Source organism: Vidua macroura, chromosome 1 (assembly GCF_024509145.1).
Source record: "Vidua macroura isolate BioBank_ID:100142 chromosome 1, ASM2450914v1, whole genome shotgun sequence".
Lineage (NCBI taxonomy): Eukaryota > Metazoa > Chordata > Aves > Passeriformes > Viduidae > Vidua > Vidua macroura.
Window position 1 is genome coordinate 92,183,607 of NC_071571.1, and position 18,743 is coordinate 92,202,349.

Consider the following 18,743-nt stretch of genomic DNA (forward strand, 5'->3'; position numbering starts at 1 on the left):
GTTTTGTTCCACAACTCAGAAAACCAGGAAATCTCTGCACCAACTAATTGAAGGCTACCAATTCTGTGGAGTAACAAATCACATAGGCTTATTAAAAGCAAGAACTCACAGCTACGCATCAAGTGTATACATGAACACAGAATACTTTTAGGTTATTTATAAGGAAGTGTCTTGAATGGGTCTGCTTTCCAACACTCACACTAACCTGTTTATCACCTTTAAGAACCCTGTTCCTGTACAGGACTACCCTGTGCTTCTGCTAACAGCCCTGATATCCCACTCCTCTTAAGACCAGACAGACCTATTTTGAACATACTTACAAATAAAAACGCAAGAGAAGTAAGAGGCCAATTAAAATGCTATAGGTGCAATGCTGGGAATATGGCAATCATACTTCAAATATCTATTTACTTTTGTTTTTATGACTGCATATTAACTCCATTAAGTTTTAATGCACATTGGAATGCTGTGAATGACAAGTGGCAAAAATTGCTTTGAAAAAATTCCTTGCTGTGATGCTTTAAGGAGGACATTGCATTAACAGTTTATTTCAATAATACAAACTTCTGAGAGACTGGAAATTAAGTGTTCCAAATGAGCTTTAAATATAGCACAAGAAGTTTCAGTTTTAATGGACAAAGCCTGTTCCCACTAAATGCACCCTTGTACTGCCAAGAGGGCTTTGAAATAAAATAAAGTGGCAAGTTTGAGGCTATTAGTGTCAGAGTCAGACAAGCCAAGCAATTGTAAATTAAGCTGATCTCAGTATTAAAGAAATCTCTTTGCAATAACTCTTATGGTCCCCTTCACTCTGGAAACCAAGTTATTCCCTTGAGAAAGTACCTGGCTTCTAAGGCATTTGCTGAAGCATGAGAAATACTATAGATGACTGCTTGAATAATTTCCAGATAACAAAGTATCTTTATTTAAAATCAGACCTTCATTAATGCTTAAAGTACAGAAAAAGAAAATTAAATTCAAAGAAACTTATAAAAGCTTCTTGTAAAATAACAGTACTCCTCAGCAAAATCATAGGTTAATAACTCCAGATTAGTCAAGCCTATAACGCTAGACTGAATCATAACAAGAATTGTTTTTTGTAGGATTTCCTTCTTTGGTAAAACTCAGAAGGTATCACTTTTCATTATGAGGTAAGCAAAGTTTGCCAACAAAGATTTTCATTTAAACTGAAAAGGAGGGCACAGAACATGAACAGTAAACAGGAACAACAAAAAAAAAGCATTCACCTTGGAAAGTCTGTGACAAATCAGGACAAGTCAATGAAATTACAGTCCCCATCTCTGAATGGTCTCTTTGTGCAAGTGGCTGCCATGAATAACCTGATCATAACCCTCATGCAGTGTCATGTCTGGCATCCCTTCTGGGTGCTTTGGATGCCTTAGAGCCTGGCAAATGCCAGTGGAGGTCTGAACAATTGAATCAAACTTCTGGTCTAGCCCAGTGAGATGCTGGCTTTTGAGGCCCTGGTGACGGTACTGACCAGACCTCCGCCGCCTACATAGAGTTTAAAGAGCTGCCCGTGCCAGCCCTGACACACAGACACACAGTACAGGACTCTGTCTCAAACTTACCTCCTCTCAAAGGCAGAAAAAGCAGCCATGAGCTATCAGTACAGTGAGAAGCATGGATAAATGTAAAATCTTTAGTTATATACTGAGGGCACTCAGGTAATTAGGGCTCTAAGATCTTCTTGCCCTTATCTGCAGTACTTGAGTCTTCAGAAAGATAAATATAGTGTCAGAGGCTTCGGATGAATTCTATTTTAATTCCTGATGACTTGCATTTTAACTGCTTAACAAAAATTATATTTACTAAGCAAAAAATTATTTCTACTTGTAATTACTGTAAATTTTGTTTCAAAACTGCTACAAAATCAAGTTACAAAAATGTATTTTTAAGGATATGCTAGTGTTACTATTCAAAAAACCCCAGCCAATATCACGTAAATGGTTTTATTCTCAAAAAAAAAGTCAGCAATATTTTAACATTCTTTCTGTTTAAATATTGGTGAGAGATTACACATTTAATCAAATAAAGTGCTGTTTTTACAAATAGGTATTTTTACTTTTACTGCTGTTCTAACCTCATAATATTGAATAGATAAAGTATATTTTGGTTATTGAAGAATGCAGCATTACTTCTCCTTTATATTTCTTCCCATTAAATCATTACATTTTCAATCTACACTACTTTACCTGTATACAATCAAGAGAAGCATATTCAGCTTATGTATTTCCCCATGTAGAAAGGTCACAATTTGTGATGTCCTTCTTGCCTTCTTCCATGCTTTTGTTGCTCTTGACTGTGCCTATGTTGGTCTCCCATGGGTTCTTCATCTATGGGCAAGAGTGGAATGAAACATCCATCTTCTTGCATTTTCATCCATTCTTCCAGCTCTTCTGACTTTGCTCTTCTTAAATTCACACCACTGATGCTTTGAACAATTCAACACTTAGGTTGAACTATAGAGGCAATCTCTTTATTATTTTCTTTGCCTTTCTGCGAGTTTTGTATTTTAAGCATGTTACTGCAGAAAATCCTATGTCAGTGTAATCAGGACTAACTTTTCAAATTTTCATTTGTATGGATTTGTATGGATTCACTTAGTCAGATGCCAAACTTCATCATATAAAATAAAACCACACTTTTGTTCCATCAGCTACCTTTTAGAAGAAACGGCTTCTTGTGGTTTTAAAGAGCAGCCAGGAGCTGAAAGAGGGAAAAAAAAAAAGAAGTTTGAAAAAATGCAACCAGCAAGACTCACAGCTGTAAACAAGACAGTAATTCCACAACTACTGGAAACAGGCCCACAATTCCCAATGTACTTGTTATATCAGTATCTAAGTAAGATCCTGTAATTCATTTTACTCATCTTAAGCTGTCTCCTTGAAGGAGAAGGTATAAAAAGTCAAACTCATGTGTGAAAACTGCCACAAAGTTTCCAGTATCCCTCTTTTCTCAATGTGCACCTTTCCAGTAAGCAATTATCTGAATCCTATATGATTTTTATATGCAAATCTGTATTGATTTTGCTCCTGTTTTTAGTTCTGTCTCTTCAATCTCTAGCTCCCTCCTCTGGAAAATTTCCACTTGATAATTTTGAGTCTGAATCCAAAAATGAAAATAAATACCCAAACAACTCTGTATCTGCAGATACGTATGTATCTATTAATATATGTAACATACTATAATATATAAAAAGAAACTGGAAGACCAGAATTTCCACTAACTTTAGACTGAATGACACCATATTATTTTTTTCATCATAGGTATAGCTACTCTCCCTTTAAACTTTTGTCTGGAGAATATTCAGTTTATTCTTTTGATATCTATCTCCTGGCTTTGTTCATTGCCCCTGCCAGATGTTTGGATTTTCTCTTTTCTTTCCACCTATCAGAAGTGTTGTTTAGATGGGGAGAGTAGCTGGATGCCTGTACCAAGTGACAAGGCTGATCTTTTTCTTTCAAACATTTCAATAAACTTGGCATTAAAAGGCAAACTAAGTTAACTGATAGTTAGCTTTACCTCCAACCAATCTTAATAGAATTTTTCATAATGAGTTTAAGAAATATCCCAGCAGAAAAAAATTGTACCCTTCTGAGTATAAACCTGGGATGCTCTCTTGCATTTTTCATGTCATTTTTGCAGAAATGGCAAATTCTGTTGCAAGCCATAAATGGGCAAGGGAACTTCCATGAAGTGTTTCCATTTTTTAGCAGAGGATTTAACATGTAACACTTCCTTACGTATTTATGGTAACTAGCATCACTAGCACATAAGATTTTATGTCTGCTCTTCTGGAGGAAATGATTTCATTTGCTTTTCTCCCCCCCCTCCCCCTTTTTTTTTTCATTAAGAATTCACATGATTTTTTTTCAGCTTTTCATTTATGATTTGGCAAGTTTGTGTTGAAATGCAATTCTGTCTTCTTTGGTGTCATTTGTTTCAATTAAGCTGCCAACCACTGCCAGATCTATTCAACCTCTTGATTGCACTCAGTTAATGAGAGCATGAATCTTAACACAGCCCCCCAAAGTAAACTAAACAATTAGTCCTGGCAACTAGGCATTCAGAAAGTCCAATCTTCTTTTTTACCAGAATCCTGTAAGGTCACCTCAAACTACAAACAGAAACTTTTCCTGGGATAATATTATTTGTTAAATCCCATTCTCTCAGAAAGCTGGACTTCATGCTGCCACTTGCTGTTTCACTGAAGTTGGAATCCAGACAAAGGATCCAGACATTTTGTTCCTCAAAGCATCATTTTGCCTCATGCCTCCATGGGCTGGTTATCTGCTCTAAATGGCAAAGCAGTACAGTAATTCTATGTTTGCTGGACACATTCATTGGGCTATAAAGAAGCATATCTTCCTAGTAGTTTCTGTTACCATGGACAGGGTGCATTGTCAGTTTTCCAAGATGTAGACGAACCACCAAAGTGTCAAAATCTGCCAAAATGTTCACTCTTGGAATGAATAATTTTATCAGAATTTTCTAAAAATGAACAACTAATTTCCATTAAAAAAAAGAGATGGAGGCAACATTCCCTATGCAAATACTGTTTGCCTGTTCAGAATTCATAGTGCCTCCAAACTTAATGGATTGGATGTCCAGTAACTTCTGAATCATTTACACTACTCTGCCTTATGCAGGTCAGGCAAGGACTGGAGCAAGGAATTCACACAGCCTAACCTAGTGTCCCTGGCATGGGGTGGGGTGGAAGCATTCCATTTCAGAAACATTTATGTGGGAGTCCAAGACAGCTTAACCGGAAGTACTAGCAAAAAAGAATATGAAACAAATACACAAAGCAAGTAATAGCAAATTTCTAAGGCAGACTTCCTAGAAAAGCAGCAGGATTAAGCAGCAGTTCAGCTGCTTAATCCTTCTGCTGTGTACAGAACACATGTTGTTGTTCAAATTGTCACATAACTGAGATGTGATAACAGTGATGCAAATCTTTTTAATGGTTCAACAGGAAATGTAGGGAAACAGACCAGTGAGGTGGACATTAATACCAACGAGATTAGTAAAAGCTGTAACAATCTAAAATTTTGTTGGAAACAATCAAGAAGGGATTTTAGACGTCTTGCCTCACCAACCTACTAGAATTCCTTGAAGGTGCCAACAGTCTTGTAGATATTTGATGCTTGGATTTTGACAAGGCATTTCACAAGGTCCAAGATTAGCCCTTAAGATAACAAGGAACCCACAGGGTAAAAATAAAATTTCTTGTGTGGATAAATAATTTGTTAGGGAGGCAGAAGACAGAAGTTTGTAGTAAATAGTGATTTTTCCATACTAGAGAGATTGACCACTAGTATTTCATAGGCATCTGCATGAGGATATTCAGGATATGAACAGTATATTCAATAGATGATTTTGAAAGGGCATATAGAGTGAAAGGAAAAACCTTCCTAAGTTATCCATGTAAATAAAAAGAAAGGTAAAGAGAAGACTGGCAAAAAGACGTCATATGACATCTGTGCCTAAACAATAAGATAGTGACAAAATCTGGTGCAGCTAAATATGAAGTAATATGAAGTAAGGCAAATGGAAAACATGATGTATGTGTGTTTACATAAAGTTATAGGCTGTGAGCTCAAATTCAGTAGATCAGCTGGGTTGTAAGAGGTTAATTTGAATTAATACCAATCCAGTCTTCAATTATAGCCAACACAGCAAAGTACCAGAAATAACTAGAAAAGGGCAAGAGAATCGAAAGCATAGAACACAACTGAAAAACAAACATCAGTCTGTCATGTAAATCCATAATATGCCTACATATTGAATACTGTATGCTAGGCTGGTATCTCCCAAGTCTGAAAAGATAATAGCAGAAAAGGAAAAGAGGTTAGAAAACCTATGGTATGGGGAATGACAAAGCGACCTATAAGCCTTCCCCTTGAAAAAAACCATGAATGAAGAAGGATATCACAGTGATCTGTAAAATCATCAGTGGCATGGAGGCAGTGAAGAGGAAACAACTGCTTACTGTATCTTCTGATCCAGTACGATGAAGCAAAGAAGTCAGGACATGGCAAGTTCACAGCAAATGAAAGCAAGCAGCTCTTCAAATCAGTGTCAGATGAGACTGGATGAAAAAGTTGAACACAACTGTATGGACCTTGGATCTGCCTTGGTACAGCTGCTTTTATGCTCTAAAATATTACACACTCCTGGAAATTACTTCAAGTTCCAGAGACTGCATAAGGATTCCACTGCTACTTCTTACAATAAAAAGCAGCTTACCTGGTGCAGAAACTTCTTTTAGCTACATGTTCTCTTCCTCTTCTCTGTTAGTGCTTCTGTTTCTGTTTCACAGCCAAATCTGTATCATGGAGCTCTCACACACAAAAACCCAAAAGCCAAATCTCTGATAGCAGCCTTCTTGCAGCCTCTTGTCAAAAGCTCAACAGAAGCAACTGTTGCCTCCATTCTTACAAAAGGATGTTGTTCCCAACTCTGAGCCACCATTGTTGTCCTTTGATGTCTTCAAGACACTTCAGGTCAGCAAGCTGCTTGGAGATACATTACACCTCTATGCTTCTTTGGTTCTTGAGTAATTCCAGTTCTTTGCACCATGTAATCAAATCCCATACAGCTTCTGCTCACCTAGTAATACCTATAGAAGAGGCTCTTCAGGTCTGGGATCTTACCAAGAGACATCCAGAAGTTCCCACACATGCTGACTATGCTGAGAACGGAAAGTTGCACAAAGCATACAGGGACACCTGATAGTGGCTTTCAGTCAAGCAGACTACATAGAATACTGGAAGTAGCCCACATTCACTAACTACCCCAGCAATTCCCAGTTTGCCCCAAGACATCAGTAGGTCAACAGTTATCACCTGCTTTCACATATCTAGTGAAATGCAGCTGACTGAGATTGGAACAACTGGGACTAGCTCATTATTAAGGTTTCCTAAAGCATACAATACCTGAATTATTTAACATAGCCCCTAAACAAATGAAATTATTTTGTGAGCAGATGAAAGCAGCAAAATAAACAATTGAAGAAGAAGCACTTATAACATGGTGAACTTCTCAAGGCTATTCAATGGCTTTCGTTGTTTCTACTAAAACATGGATACAGAAGTACACGTGGGAATATTATGCCCAATGCTTTAATCTGCAGTAACAGATGAGTATCTGCCTTTGTTTCAGGTGGCTGGCAGGACAGAGGTTTGCAGTTTTTATATCTGAGAGTGTAGGAAATGTATTCAATTATTACAGGTCAGCAACACCTTCCTGTATGTTTTGGTTACAGACAGTACATTTTAAAAGGCACTTTCTCCAGCTTGGCTAGCAGATAACACTGGTGCTTGGAATACATGTATTCCAAAGAAACCACCTACAGATACTCATATAAAAATATCACCTATGCAAAATAACTAAATGCATATATACATAAATATATAATTAACATAGCTGCCTAAATCATTATGCTAAATTATAAATCTTGAATATATTTATTCTACCTGATCATACTAAAGTGTCTCCTGTAAAGAGGATGCTAAAGTTAATTACGTATCATACAGGAACACCTCCCACTGATACTACATATGTACATACAGACACTATAGACAGTGTATTGTATACTCTGGCTTGCTATACTTACATCGATTTTCTGTGTTTAGCAATGCACAACAAAAATCTTATCCTTATTTCAGATAGTAATGAAGGGTGTATAAACATCTTACAGATTCCTCTACTTTTTATACTGAAATCTCTACAGTCTCAGCAAGAGACATACATCATTAGCCAGGAAAGCAGCTAACTGGCTTTTTTGTCACATTCTGTCTTCCAGCCAGTACTAAATAAAATATCCACACATTTGGACATTAGGAAGATTTCTTTCACTGAATGAGTGATTAGACATCGGAATGGGCTGCCTAGGGAGATGATGGAGTCACCATCCCTGGAGGTGTTTAAGAAAAGACGGGATGTGGCATTCAGTGCCATGGTCTGATTGGCATGGTGATCTTGGGTCACAGGTTGGACTGTATGATCTCAGAGGTGTTTCCAATCTAACTGATGCTGTGATTCTGTAATTCAACCTGCAATTAATTTTTTAATTAATTTCAGGTGCTACTTACATTGGGAATGACCAGGCGGTCGTGTGTTACTAACACTACTCTCAAAGGAAGAGTGGAAGTTGTGTATAGTTTCTTGTAAAATCTGTCTCTCTCGACCCTGTAAAAGAACAATAAAATAAAATAAGGTATTCTTAAATTTCTGTTTAAAAAATGAATTTTTATATTAAGAGTACACAACAAATGTGTCAATATGTGTGTCTATGTTCAGTATACTATCAGAAATAATAACAAATCCTTACCTTATAGACATATATAGAAAACCTTGTAGTAATCTTTTCCTGAAACTATCAGACAACAATAGAAACACTTTCATTATTTTCTTTCTATCTTTATGGCATATCTTTGTATGGAACATCATCCACCTCCCCTAATTTTTAGCCTCATCACTACTGTTGATACTGACTTAGGGAAATTGCCTTTGTATTTTGTTTGTCTTAACTTCCACTGTCAGAGAGCACAGACCTCAAATCTAAAAAAGCAAGAAGAGAAGCGCTATTCATCTGATCACAGAGGAATCAAAACCTGTTATGTTAACCATAGGACACCCTTCCTCTTATACTGCATTCTCTAGCTCCACTATTGCAGCCAGATGATTCTTTTTAGCACTGCTGAAATCAATATTCAGAAATTCTAAAATTGCTCAAGTTTACAAGTAGCTTGTTCACTGGACTAGGAAAGAGTTATTGAAAGAGAACAGGATGTGCCACAAAGGAAGACTTTTTACTAGTCAAATACATGAAACACTACGTTTGGAAAAAAATATTTTAGCTTTTCTAACTAACATCTGCAACTGAATTTCAAAATGTATGTTGAATCAATTATATACAAAAACTTGAAATAATTCACTATGTACAGTAAAGTGTACCTTTCCTGCATTCAGTTCAGAAATAGCTGCCAAAATTTGCTGCCTTGATCCATCTGTTTTAATACCCAGCTCCTTCAGATCACCATCAGTAAGTGTGAGGAACGCTTCCATATCCACCTGCATATTAAAAAAAAAGATTAAATAAAAGGTAACATAAATTTACCTACGCAAAGATTCATTACTACAGGTGGTAGTAATTACAGTGGTTTGTTGGGTTTTTTAAATTGTATAGATTTAATGTAAATATTGTGCAAAAAGAATTTCTAATGAATTACCACCACCAAATGGTACACACTTTACTACTCTGTTGTAAGGTTTCTAATCTGCTGTTAATCATTCAACTAATCATGATAGTACATCCAAAATATTAATGGATTTTGAGTTCTTTTCCCATCAAGTTCTATTAATACAGACTATATCGTCTCCACAGAAATTCCTCTGCCTACAGTAGCAGCTACCTGAATTAACCTAAGGTTTCTCTCTTTTCTTCACCCTTTCCCCCTAAGTATTTCTGGAATTTCAGAATATTGTGTTTACTTTTCCAGTGTCTCCTGAGACAAACCTAGGATTTGTTCATATATCACTTTTTATTATAACAACATATCCATAAGGTTGTGATAAGAACAAATATCTGAAACTTTTCATATTGATATAACCTTCACACACTAAGCATATTAATTTCTACACAATGCTCACTTGCCTATCATGCAGAGGAACAATAATAACCCAATATATTGTGACGCAGCTAAATTGTCTGGGCTTGTGCTGGATTTTGAACTCTGTAGCAATGTCAACTAACTGCATGTCCATTCACTACCCTTTCTTTGACCAAATAAGCACACAATATTTGCTCACATCTGATCCTGCCTTAAACACTATAATGAATTACTTTTACTTATTTTCAGCAACATTTCCTTTCACTGCATCCTTCATTGAGTCAATGTCACAGCTCTCATCTACCATTATGCCTACGATCCCCAATTTAATTCTCCTATTGCTTATGCATAGCAGATAAAGAAGATAAAGCAGCTACCTCGGTGACTCACACCTTGTTCTTCTGAAAATGAGGTTCCAGCTGTGAATCCAGGGATGATATAGTATGTTCTATGAACTGTTTAGCCACATTGGATACAGACATATATAGAAAAAGCAGAGTGTAACAACAGAGAGAAAAAAAAAAAACCCTATGTATACAAAAGCTGTAGGTTAAGTGTAAAAAGCTCTGCTATTTCCATTATTCTGGAGAATACCACAAATATCACTTGGTCCATGTTTCAAGGTTCTCTCTGCGTCCAGGAATGGTTGTAGAACTTGATTCTGGATCACAAATCTGATGCAATGTGTTATACCCTACTTTCATTAAAACAGTAAAAAAAAATCTTTTAGAAAAGACATACCTCCTGTTCCTCAAATATAGGCTGATATTTCTCAAGTGACAATTTTTTAAGGATGCCAGTCAGCTCATCTGCAGTAACAGAAAAAAAAAAAAGTCAACCCCATAGATTAGAAAATATTGCAATGATCTCAGCATTATAAACTGAAAATATATATTAAAGCCTGTATTTCTCACAGTCATTTATGGTAAGAAAAAACCAACCCCATTTATTCTCCATCAGAAATTGAAACATTGGCTTACTCTGTCCTCACCTACTTACATATATTGTAATTCCATCTAGTCTTACCTTGCTAGGATAAACACCGTTGTATCACCCTTTCTACCTCATTAAAAGGATCTTACAAAACCAAATCAGTAAGGGCAACTAAGGCACTCCAATGCCTAAAATGCAGGTGCTTGGCCCCAGATGGCTGATCCAGATTGTGCAGGTTAGACAGCAGAACTCCTCAAGCAGGCAAGGAACTGAAAGGCATATTTCTGTGTCATCATCCAGGAAGGCAGAGTGTAGAGCAAGCAACCACACACCTGTTCATTCAAAACATTGATACATCACAGGCCTTTCTGAACCCTCTTCTCCTTACATGACCAACATCCAGACATCTTGAACACAGACAGCTGAAGTCCAGCTAAGAAAACTGGACAGAATTTAAGTTTTACAAGCCCAAGGCTAAGAGCACTGAATATTGTCTTTCCTCTAAAAGCCTAAGGAAATTAAATGTTGCAGGACCTTCCCACAGTGACTCTTCCCACACATTTATGTGTGTTGCACATTTATGTGTGTTGCAGTGACTCTTCCCACACATTTAAAATTTAGCTAAAAAGTGTAAGTGCACTTTCAGAATAACATGACATTACCTGTCTTAATTACACACTACATCTCTCAGCTAAAGTTTTCTTTTTATTACTTTGCTGTCATGAGTAACTAACTGTTTTTTCCCCTTAAGTACCTAAGTAGTCAGTTGAACTAAGTAGTCAAAGTCAAAATAAAGAACATGAATTATTACATTATAAAACAAAACTGTATTTAATATTCTGCATATAAACTCACTTTCATTTTAAAGACATCCCTAGTCGATTACCAAATATACTTTGCTTTCATTTATTTCACTTCTTTGTCTTTTGACTTTCCCTTTTCTTTCATCATCACTAGAAACGTGAAAGAGAATCTCATATTCTAAGCTTCTCAAAAGACATCAAGTACCTTGAGATAAACACACTTCTATGTACTATTTTGGAAGACTTCTTCTTTACATAGTAGAGTCCACACACAACTAAAGCGAAAAATTCTAGTTGAGTCTTATTTTCTGCTAGGGTTTTGTTGGTTTTTTTTTTACCTTAACTTCAACTAACTTGGTATGCTTTGCCTAAGTTGATGTGGTCTTAGAGTAAAAGCTTTAGTACCCTGACATTAATCCACGGGAAAAGGCAAACAGTTTTAGAAATGTATGATGGGAACTTCTCCATACTGTTGGATGAAAAATATCATCTTAGAGAAAGAAAACAGAATTCTCATTAGATGACGCTTAGGTATATTATTAATATTTTTTTTTCTTATAGGTTGTTAGTTTCTGTGGTGGTGCGTGGCTATGCAGAAGGAGCAGAAAGCTTTGTGAATCGGAAGTTGGAGTTCCGTTTCGGGAATGTGGAGTTTCTATTCTGTATTTTTATGTGTATTTACCCTTCCCCCTGAAGCTATTCCCATTGGATTTCCTGTGATGTATTCATACTGGGCATTTTTCTATTTGTTTTACCTTATCTCTTATATTCCCTATAAAGGCTGTGATCCAACCCTCTCCCGCCATCACTTGTCCGTGCGGTGTTCGAGCAAATACAACCTACTTCGGATGACACACAAGTGTCCAATCTCTTGAGTCTCTTTATCTCGGTCATGGTAGCACTCTCAAAATAGCTCTGTCTGTATCAAACGAACCCCAAAGTTGGTTGTTGCTGTCTCCGACCGCTCCCAGAAGCTCCTGGCCAGCGCCCCAGGAAAAAGGAGCCGGGTGGAAACAAAGAAGTCTGAGAGAACAGCAACAAGTTACCTTTCTCATTTTTCATCATGCTGTTGTGCTTAGAACTGTAGGCCATGATATGGGAAGAAACTTTCAGGGTATCTGAGCTAGTCTTATTGTCATAAACAACTGTAACACTAAACACCTTTCACACACAGAGAACGCTTTCAGGTGTAGGCCCTTCATGTTTTCTCTTTCTCTACCCCTCTTCCAGTTCCTGTACTATTACTCTAAGGCTGAACAAAACCTGAAACCTCTCAGTTTTACAACTCTTGCTTAACAAGTTTGTCCTTTGCTTTACCACTCTATTTGCTCTACACTTACCTTGTCTCCTTACCTCCATCCCTGGAGCAAGCTAAGGTTCTTGGAGCTCTTACTGCTTTTGCCACGTTACTACTATTTAGCACCTCCTTTTATACTATTCCATAGCAGTAAGGTAAGATTACCTTTCTCCAAGTTTTCAGAGCCTTCTTTTACTCTCACATGGTTTTGTCTTTCATAATTCTCTACATCACTGGATCTCAGAATAGGGCCAAGTTGTTGATGGTCCACCAAATGGTTGCCTAAAAAGAAACAAAGAACATCTCTGAATGCTGCTGCCTACTGTTCCTTCACACTAACAGTCAACGTAAATCAATTTTCCTACTCATTTAAGTTCACTTGAAAGAAAAGGTAACACTGCAGACCTTCTGTACTTATTCTTCTGATTACTGCTTGGCATATCAGCATTTGTACTGCTGCTGCTGAATCAAACATCAGTGAGAGAAGCCCTTGAATTACAGGGTCACTTAACTACAAAAGCTTACAAATACAATGAACCCAGAGCTGCTTGGCCTTCTGACAAACAACCTTTTCTCTGCTACTAGGGAACTCAAAGAATCCTGGCATTAGTGCACGGTCACAAAACCGAGCTTGACTGAGATGAGAGCAGCTGATGGCTTGTGGAATTCTCTTTGTTATCCAACAGTGACTTCTCCTGCTTTTATGCATCTCAAAATCAGCAACACTTATGTTATCAAGATCTCATTATAAAATGGCACTAAACATTAAAGGATTTGCTCCAGCAGCCACTAGAATATGTTACAGCTAAGCCATGAGAAGAAGACAGAAAGAAGGTCAAGTATCACCTGTCTTCAGTGTCAAATGGAATTAGTGTTAATGGACACAGCTGGCATAAGTGAAAATAAACCAAAATCAACAGAGACAATCTCAGAAACAACAAAAATAGTACAAAGTCCCTCCATTCCTTATTTTAAAAGTTCTAAGTCATGTTAATTTTCTTCACTTTTTTTGAAATATTTACAAGAGAAAACAAAGTTGTTGATACCCTTTTTCCAATGCAGTAAAATGACTTTTAAAAAGTTGTAATCTAGACCTGAAAGTCTAATTTTAAAGATACTAATCTTACTGGAAAAGTAATAACATCATCATTCTTTCTTAGGATTTTAAGTTAAAAAGAGGTTGTAATAAGGTTATTTTCACGATTCAGAAAAATAAATGCACTACAGCTCTTAACTTCATGTAGCTATGACTTGCAAAGGATGAAAAATATATCTCTGTAGTGATGTGCTTCTCTGCATTTACTAAGGGAAAAAAAATTCTAGTGTGGACAAAGTGCATTTTGTACCCTCAGCAAAGGGTGAAAAACAGGACTTAAGCCATGAAGAGGGAAAATATGGCCATGTAAGAGTAGCCGACCTAAATATTCTATGCTAGCTTTGAGGTGATACCAGTCTCTCTGTAGATGGAAAGAAACACAGGTTTTGGGAGAGAAAAAGGAAGTTTGTGCAGGAACACCAATCTCACTGTAAGAAACACAATAATAAAGAAGAGAGACTTCACTCTCATGCAGATACACACTAGTCCAGTATAGTTATAGCTTTAAACACATATTATTCTGGAAGAATGTATCTCAAGTAATTACAGTGAGCTACTCACCATCCTCTGTAATGGTACCACTGCTGGAGCCGTTGCTCTTGGCGTGTCTGTGAGAAGAAGAGACAGAAGATTCTGCATTTTGAACCTTAGGAGATGGGGATGGTGATGGAGAAGGTGTGAGAGTTGGTGATGTGCTTTTAGACGTAGATGAAGTCCCAGATGGAGGTCTTTTGTTCATCTCCAGTTTTTGCTGCAGTTAATGATAGAGTCATTTGAGTTAAAAAATAACTCAAAAAATGTATACCTATACATGACGCTTCAATATTACTTAAGTTGTGTACCATTTCTGAGAGAATGTAGTCACAACAAGTTTCTGCTTGAATTGAAATAATAGAAGCAATAGTGATTTTATCCCAGACTGAAGTCTCTCATCTCAAAAATATTAAGAAAAATACATTTATTAAGGCTGCAATTTTGTAATAGGAAAATTATTTCTTGTAAAGAAAAACTGCTCACAAACACTACAATTTTTCTTTTTCTAAAAGGACTACCATGGTTTAAGTATAGGTGGCACCTATGCACCACACAGTCTCTCACTCACTTTCCCACCTCCTTTGGAATGTGCAGAAGCAGAAGTAAAACTTGCATTAGAAATGAAAACAGTTTAAAAACAGAAACTAAGTAAATGACTTTGACTTGAAAATAGGGATTTTCATTCAGAGATTTAAGTCTCAATTAAAGATTTTCAAAACAGATACTAATTTATAGTAGCACTTCATGCTGGATTAACCAGAACATGTAGCAAGCACAAACTAAGTTTTGGGCACATTAAACCCCTTGCTGCACTGGAATGGAAGTTTCCAGCCAATCCTCAAATTTATTATTACCTAACAGGAGTCAAGTGATTTATTAAGAATTTAGCAAATATTTAATACATTTGTAGCCATGGAAAACAGGAAAATACATGAGTTAAAATGGGTAGTAAGAATATATATATGTACACATATCAACAGTCTTTTCCAAAAACCATCAATGCACTTCATCTCCTAAATTCTTTGATCTACATATACATTTTGATGTCTGCACTGTATGACCCAAAAAGAAGGTGATTTTTTACTGGATTCCTGAATTCAGAGTTTAAATACCTTTTGTCACTCAGGCTACTACAACAAACTGATAAAAAAGTTGATCTAGGTAACAATGCAAGAAATGAGAATGACAGTGGTTCCTGTCTTTACAATTTTGCTTCTGTGCTGTGGTATAAATGGAACATTTCTAGTTAATGAAAAAGATGCAGATTTAAAAGATAAAACTCATTTGAGTGGTAACATTCTTCCATTACTATATCCTATGTCAGAATGTAATACTTCCTTAGCCCTGCACTGAATTGACTAGAAGTAATGTAGTATGATACAAACTTGAGAGCCCCTTGAAGAGCATCATGAACTCATTTCAACTTTCTGTCCCAAATTTCCATCGAAATTGTTATTGGCCATTTGTGTTGCAGAATGGTCTTCCCTCCCTAGCACACTGTCTGCATTTATTTAAATTACATCGTCCTGTAATATGTTATTCTTTTTTTTTCTTTTCCTTTCTTTAAAGCTTGCACCATCTCACCCCTCATGGGTAAGTTTTGCAAAATTGATCAGTGTAATATCACTACATTTTTAGATGAGCTATTTCCAAGTTTAGACAGCATGATCCTAATGGGAAGACACAAGCCATTCCTCAATGGATATAGACATTAAATTTCCACCATTTGCATTGCTGATTACAATAACACACTGTCAGCTTTTGCAGCCAGTGTGGATCCATATTTGATTGTGTTCTCCCACCAGAAATATCTGAAAATCACCTCAGTTGTGTGATACCTGAATATCTGTAGTGAGATCCACACTATGACATGTTTTGTTACTAGTGAATAGAATGAAACTTGTCTAGACATCTAAGCAAAGAGCACATGAAAAAGCTTCAAGCCTTTCCAAAACAGTGGTATAAATGTTGTTTAAAAATCTTTTCAGCAGTACAATGAACAGCCTTTCCAGAAGATCATCTGCAGCACATTGCACTTCACTACTTTTTTATCCCCTAATGTGAGTGGAAACAGCAGGTTAACTTCTTAGTGGCAGCATTGTTGCAACAAAAGACCACTGGATCTGCAGCCCAAAGCTCACAAGCACAGGTATTATCTCTTGGTGGGATGATTAATATAACTGGAGAAAAATGAGACTTTTGGGGGGCACACAAGAAGCTCTTCTGAAATTATTTCCAAGTTAAAAACAAACTGAGAGGAAATACTGAGAGTTTAATTAAAACATACTGGTCAGACCACCTCTGAAAGAAAAAGCATTTGGTAGCTGCTCTGCAGAGAAGACTTTAATGAGGGAAGAGGATGATAAAAGGGTTTTGTCTACAGGAAAAAGAGATGGATAAGTTATAACTCAGGGAGCAGTTACACAGGATAGAAAGAGAGGAAAGATTACCATATGGCAAAGAATTGGTATGAATCCTTAGACTCTGGTGCTCCAGCTGAGTTAGAAATTTTAGCTCCCAATCTCATCTTGATAAGCAACCAGTAGCCCCGCCAGAATCAGGACTGACAGATCAGAGACAAAGTGACTGGAGAGATTTTGCTCTTGCTCACGTATTATAACATTTCCAGAATACAAGGCATTAGAACATAAACCCCGAATTTTGTGTTTTCCTTCTCTTGCTCTCTGAAATGCAATGTTTCCCAATGTAAATAAACCCATCAATTTCTCAATAGCATGTCACATCTTCTGTTATGATGCTGCTTTCTAGTTTGTGTCTCTGCAGATCGTGAAGATTTAAAACCTTAACCATTAAAAATGTTGTACAAAGCAGTTAAGAACTTCAAAGTACATGCACAAAAATGTGCAGGTCGTGAGAACAAAGCTATTCCAGGGAATTTATAGATAAGTCAGCACTAACAGTACGGCCTCAGGTGCAAAACCCGACTTTGGTGATGACAACACCAGTGGACCAGACTGGTTATGTGCATATTGTTGTGGTCACCATATCCTGGTACAAATTATGTCATACTCTACATTCAGGTTGAGCCTTTGAAGGGAAACTAGTTAGAGAAACTAACTATACCACTTCAGGGTAAAATCTAGGAATAACTAACATAGAACACTATATCTGGTCCATAGAAAGAAATAATGAGAAACCGTAAGAGTGCAGATCTACCCTAAAATGAAGCATTACAATTACTGTTTTTTAAAATAGAGTGAAACTAGTAATAAAGTAAAGTAATGTTTTATTATTAGGTTTCATCCTCTGTGAACTTTCACTTAACAGTAAGACTTGTAGAGCAGAAAAACTTCCACTAACAAGTGGTCATTCTTTTTTGGCTGTGCAATGTTGTGCACCAGCCACCCATGACTGAGATATGACCTATTAGCCAATTTGGAGTGCAAATATTACCTTTACAACTTGTCCATTGCCAACAATCTGAGCACCCATGACTGAGATATGACCTACTAGCCAATGTGGAGTGCAAATATTACCTTTACAACTTGTCCATTGCCAACAATCTGAGCACACTGCAAATCTGACACAGTAGATGAAGGAGCTGACTGGACTGGACTATGCTGTTGGCTGGGTTTCTGTTCAGGTAAGCCTGCTGCTTTTCTTCTTTGGGCTGCAATCTGAGACAAAACATTATCTGCACTGCCACCTAGAACAAAAAATAAAATAAACCCAGTAAAGGAAACCATAATTTTGAAATGTTTGTTAACTCTCAAACAATTACTTTCATTTAAAAACTGGTTGAAGCATGAGACAATTGCAAGGTTCAGATCTCTCCAGCAGCTTCCAGAATAAAGAACAGAAATCAGTAGCAGAAGAGGGAAGCCAGCCCTGTCTATATACACACAGAGCTGACTTTCATACCCTTGGACATAGTTTTCATAAGCCATTTCACCATATTATCTTCAACAACTACCAGGTACAATGTGTGCAGCTTTTGTTTAATTGAGAACTGTTTTTTATTTCAAACAAAATTAAGCAACAGGCATAGGAGTCAGCTCTATGACATTGTCGTGGTTTGACATGGAAGTGAATTTTTTTTTCGGGAAGTTGGGTCAAACCAATCAGTGGTCAGGTTTGGATATTGGCACCTGGAGTGACCACTGAAAGTATGGACACGCCTCTGAGAACACAGGGGGTTAGAAGCAAGAACTCCCAGGGGAGCTGTCTCTGGTTCCCATCTTCAGAGAGTGCAGTGCAGACTCTCCCCTGCCCAGCCATGGGCTGGGTGGGGGAGTGGAAGCCACGCAGTCTTGTCCAGGTAGGCCGAGGGGCTGAAGGTCTGGAACCGAGCCAGCTCCTGCGGACGGAAGGGTGGAGAGAAGCGGAGATGCCTTTGTCCCCCCCACCAAGAGGGAAAGTGACAGAGGGCCTGACGGCACCTGGAAATTTGCCAGCAGAGGAGAAGGAGAAAGGGGGGG

At 37.3% G+C, this 18,743-nt stretch overlaps 1 protein-coding gene across 1 annotated transcript in view; it reads right to left on the bottom strand.

The window, feature by feature from the left end:
* Nucleotides 1-898: 898 nt before the first annotated feature.
* The window catches only part of ANKS6 (ankyrin repeat and sterile alpha motif domain containing 6), a 43,999-nt gene continuing 26,154 nt past the window's right edge, over nucleotides 899-18,743 (bottom strand). The window contains 7 exon segments of the mRNA XM_053988303.1: nucleotides 899-2,730; nucleotides 8,121-8,217; nucleotides 8,986-9,102; nucleotides 10,383-10,450; nucleotides 12,840-12,956; nucleotides 14,332-14,521; nucleotides 17,802-17,971. Of these exon segments, the coding sequence (XP_053844278.1) occupies nucleotides 2,681-2,730; nucleotides 8,121-8,217; nucleotides 8,986-9,102; nucleotides 10,383-10,450; nucleotides 12,840-12,956; nucleotides 14,332-14,521; nucleotides 17,802-17,971 (809 nt within the window). The 3' untranslated portion in view covers nucleotides 899-2,680.